Source organism: Orycteropus afer, unplaced genomic scaffold (assembly GCF_000298275.1).
Source record: "Orycteropus afer afer isolate SDZICR_OR568_19922 unplaced genomic scaffold, OryAfe1.0 scaffold00014, whole genome shotgun sequence".
Lineage (NCBI taxonomy): Eukaryota > Metazoa > Chordata > Mammalia > Tubulidentata > Orycteropodidae > Orycteropus > Orycteropus afer.
In genome coordinates, this window is record NW_006921601.1 from 4076408 (window position 1) to 4080084 (window position 3677).

The window sequence follows — 3677 nt, forward strand, 5'->3', positions numbered from 1 at the left end:
TAAAATGGGAATATATATATATATATATATATATATATATATATATATATATATCTTATAGCCCTATTATCATTTACTAAGTTTATAATAAATGCTGGCATTATTTCTTTCAAGTTTTCATTGCAAAAGCTGTATTTTCCTTTCTTTTTTAAAATTTTTATTCTGACTTGGGTGAAAGTTTACAGAGCAAATTCACTTTCCATACAGCAGTTCATACACATTTTGGCTCATGACATTGACTACAATTTCCCACAGTGCAGCAGCTCTCTTCCCACTACCTCCCAATAGTTACCTCTTCCCTGTGTCCTTCCCTCCCATGCACTCCTGCCCCCTGAGCGGTCTCCCTATGTATACATAGCCCTTCTATTCTCCTATGATGGATCTCTCCAAGGAATGTATCTACCTAATCAACAACAACAACAACAATGTAAATGTTCAGCTCACATGCCTCTCTTTTGTTTGGCTGGAGGCCACAGGAGTGGGTTCAATTCCAAACCTGAAGGGCAGCTAAGAGTCATAGTCTAAGGGGTTTCACCAGGCTCTATCAGACCAGTAAACCTGGTCCCTTTTTTTTTATGATTTTGAGTTTTGGTTCACATTATTCTCCCACTCTATCCAGGATCTCCTACATAGATGCCCCTCTGAGTGGTTGACAGTGGTAGCTGGGCACCATCTAGTTCTTCTGGTCTCATAGTCATATAGGAGGAGGATCACATGGTGTACCAGCTCCTTGGACTAATTATTTCCATGCATCTTTGGTTACAAAACGTGTACTTTTCTTGGTTATAAAACTTACTATTCCTTTTTTTCTGTATTCTTAATCAGTTTCTCTTTATTGTACTTTAGCTTTAAAAGCACTAAATACAATTTTTTGGAAAAAATATAAAAAGAAAAGCATTGTATAATGAATTTTCTGGGGTTTCTGCAAAAAGCTCTGGTGGCACAGTGATTACACATTTGGCTGCTGACCAAAAGATCTGTGGTTCAAGCACACCAGCCCCACTCTATGGGGGAAGGATCTGACAGTCTGCTTCCATAAAGATTTATAGCCTTGGAAACTCTCTGGGCAGTTCTACTCCAAATGATACAGTCTCTAGGAGTCAGAAGTGACTTGCTGGCAGTGGGTCTGGTAATAGGTCTTTCTGCCAGAAAATAAATATATATATGTGAGGCTGGCACAGTACCGGGCAGTGTTTCATTCTGTTGTACATAAGGTCACTAAGAGTCAGAGCTGACTTGACGGCACCTAACAACAACAACAATGTGTGTCATTACGTGTTACCATGGAATGATACTTGAATGGCATCTTTATTTATAATGACCTCTCATATTTATATTAATGAAAATGGAGCTATGAAATTTCTTTAATGCAACTTTTTTATCACAGATCTTTTCTGATACCGGCTACATTGTCTCATGAATTCCCTGGTGGATGGGAACCACACTACAGTGACAGAATTCATTTTATTGGGCTTAACAGACGATCCTACCCTTCGGGTCATCCTCTTCGTGGTCATCCTATGCATCTATCTGGTGACTGTATTTGGCAATCTCAGCACAATCATTCTTATCAGAATCTCTTCTCAGCTCCATCATCCTATGTATTTCTTCCTGAGCCAATTGGCATTGGCTGACATAGGCTACTCATCCTCTGTCACACCAAATATGCTTGTAAACTTCCTGGTGGAGAGAAATACAATCTCCTATGTTGGATGTGCCATTCAACTTTGTTCAGCCGTTTTCTTTGGAACAGTTGAGTGCTTTCTTCTGGCTGCCATGGCGTATGACCGCTTTGTAGCAATCTGCAACCCACTGCTTTATTCAACCAAAATGTCCACACGAGTCTGTGTCCAGCTATTCTCTGTGGCTTATGTCGGTGGTTTTCTTAATGCTTCTTGTTTTAATATTTCCTTTTTTTCTTTATTCTTCTGTGGACCAAATCGAGTCAATCATTTTTTCTGTGATTTTGCTCCTTTAGTTGAACTTTCCTGTTCTGATGCCAGTATCATTGTAACGGTCTCCTCAACTTTTGCTGGATTCATCATTGTGGTCACATTGTTTATCATAGCCATCTCCTATGTGTACATCCCCATCACCATCCTGAAGATGCACTCCAGTGAGGGCCACCACAAGGCCTTCTCCACCTGCATCTCCCACCTTACTGCGGTCACTCTGTTCTATGGAACCATTACATTCATATATGTGATGCCCAAGTCTAACTTCTCCACTGACCAGAACAAGGTGGTGTCTGTGTTCTACATGGTGGTGATCCCCATGTTGAACCCTCTCATATACAGTCTCAGGAATAATGAGATTAAGGGGGCTCTCAAGAGACAGCTTGGTAGAAAAATATTTTCTTCATGAAACCTCTTATTTTGTAGGAATAATATACCATTAATGTAATATTAATGAAATTTATTTCCTGTGGTCAAAGTGTATCTGCGTATCATTAGCCAGTATGGAATTTTGTAGTAAATGGCGGCACAGGGCTATTTTCAGATAGTAAATCAGACACAATAGTGTGTTAATTTTAATAAAATGCAATTAAATTTATAATTAAGAAACATAAGTTGGTTCACAAAAAAAATGTTAATTTGCTGAAATCCTTTTTAAGTTTTACTCATGCATTTCAAAAGCAATTCTGTGTTATAAGTCAATGTTATTTTACCTCCAAACTTTTAAGACTATTCTGTGTTTATTTTCAACAACAGATTATGATGAGATGAGACCTATAACCCTAGTTATGCCCTGATTGAGTACATTCTGAAGGAAAATTACAAAGTGGAATCAGATAGTAAAATTGCTGGAAACATTCTGCTTGTTAAAAGGTTATATGCTGAAGATGATCTTTGTGGACTCAGAAAATTCAGGCCTGTCTTCTTGGGTTCTGACTCTGGCACTGAATATAAGGGGTCCCCAGAGCTAAGAAGATGAGACCACTCTGACTAACCTGTGAATTGCTTAATCAGACCAGAAGAGATGACTTCCTCTGAGGGAAGAAGCAGGCTTCCCAAAGTCCTCTGAGACTGAGCAGAGCAAATGCGAACAAGGAGTATCAGGAGAATCCAGCAAGCTGGTTGTCATTGAGGCTGTGAGGACCAAACTATTATAGGGATTTGTTTATGGTCAGACCCACATCCTTCTCAGAAAGCTCCGGGGGACTTGGCTATTTCCCAGCTGAACTACTGACTGCCCCCTGGAGAGGCTAAATTAACCTCTATATGCTGATGACAACTACATTTATTTCTATTTCCTCTTCCTACTTAATGTTTCAGACACAAATTGCATCTTTTTTGTAAATAAAACAGAGGGCATGTCTGTCAGGGTTCTCTAGAGAAACAGAAACAGTGAGATATATTGTTGTTAGGTGCCATCTAGTTGGCTCCAACTCACAGTTACCATGTGTACAACAGAACAAAACACTGCCCAGTCCTGCAGCTTCCTCACAAAATCCAAAAACTCAATAATGACCAGAATTACCGGTCAGATGAAATCTGGTGAGACCTCTAATACTATGGCCCTGGAATACATTCTGTGCCTGAAATAAAATGCACTCCTAGGGGCTGGCTCCCAGCCGAATAGTTAACAAGATGTACACACAGACCACTCAACCCAGGGTGATGCACCCACATACTCTATGGTAATACATCCCTTAGAGAACCAACATTCAAATTGAG

At 39.7% G+C, this 3677-nt stretch overlaps 1 protein-coding gene across 1 annotated transcript; it reads left to right on the forward strand.

Moving 5' to 3' along the window:
• The first annotated feature begins 1416 nt into the window (after positions 1-1416).
• Positions 1417-2364, forward strand: LOC103208985 (olfactory receptor 502-like). Its single transcript, XM_007954751.1, has one exon. The coding sequence runs from the start codon at positions 1417-1419 to the stop codon at positions 2362-2364; it is 948 nt and encodes a 315-aa protein (XP_007952942.1).
• The last annotated feature ends 1313 nt before the right edge of the window (positions 2365-3677 follow it).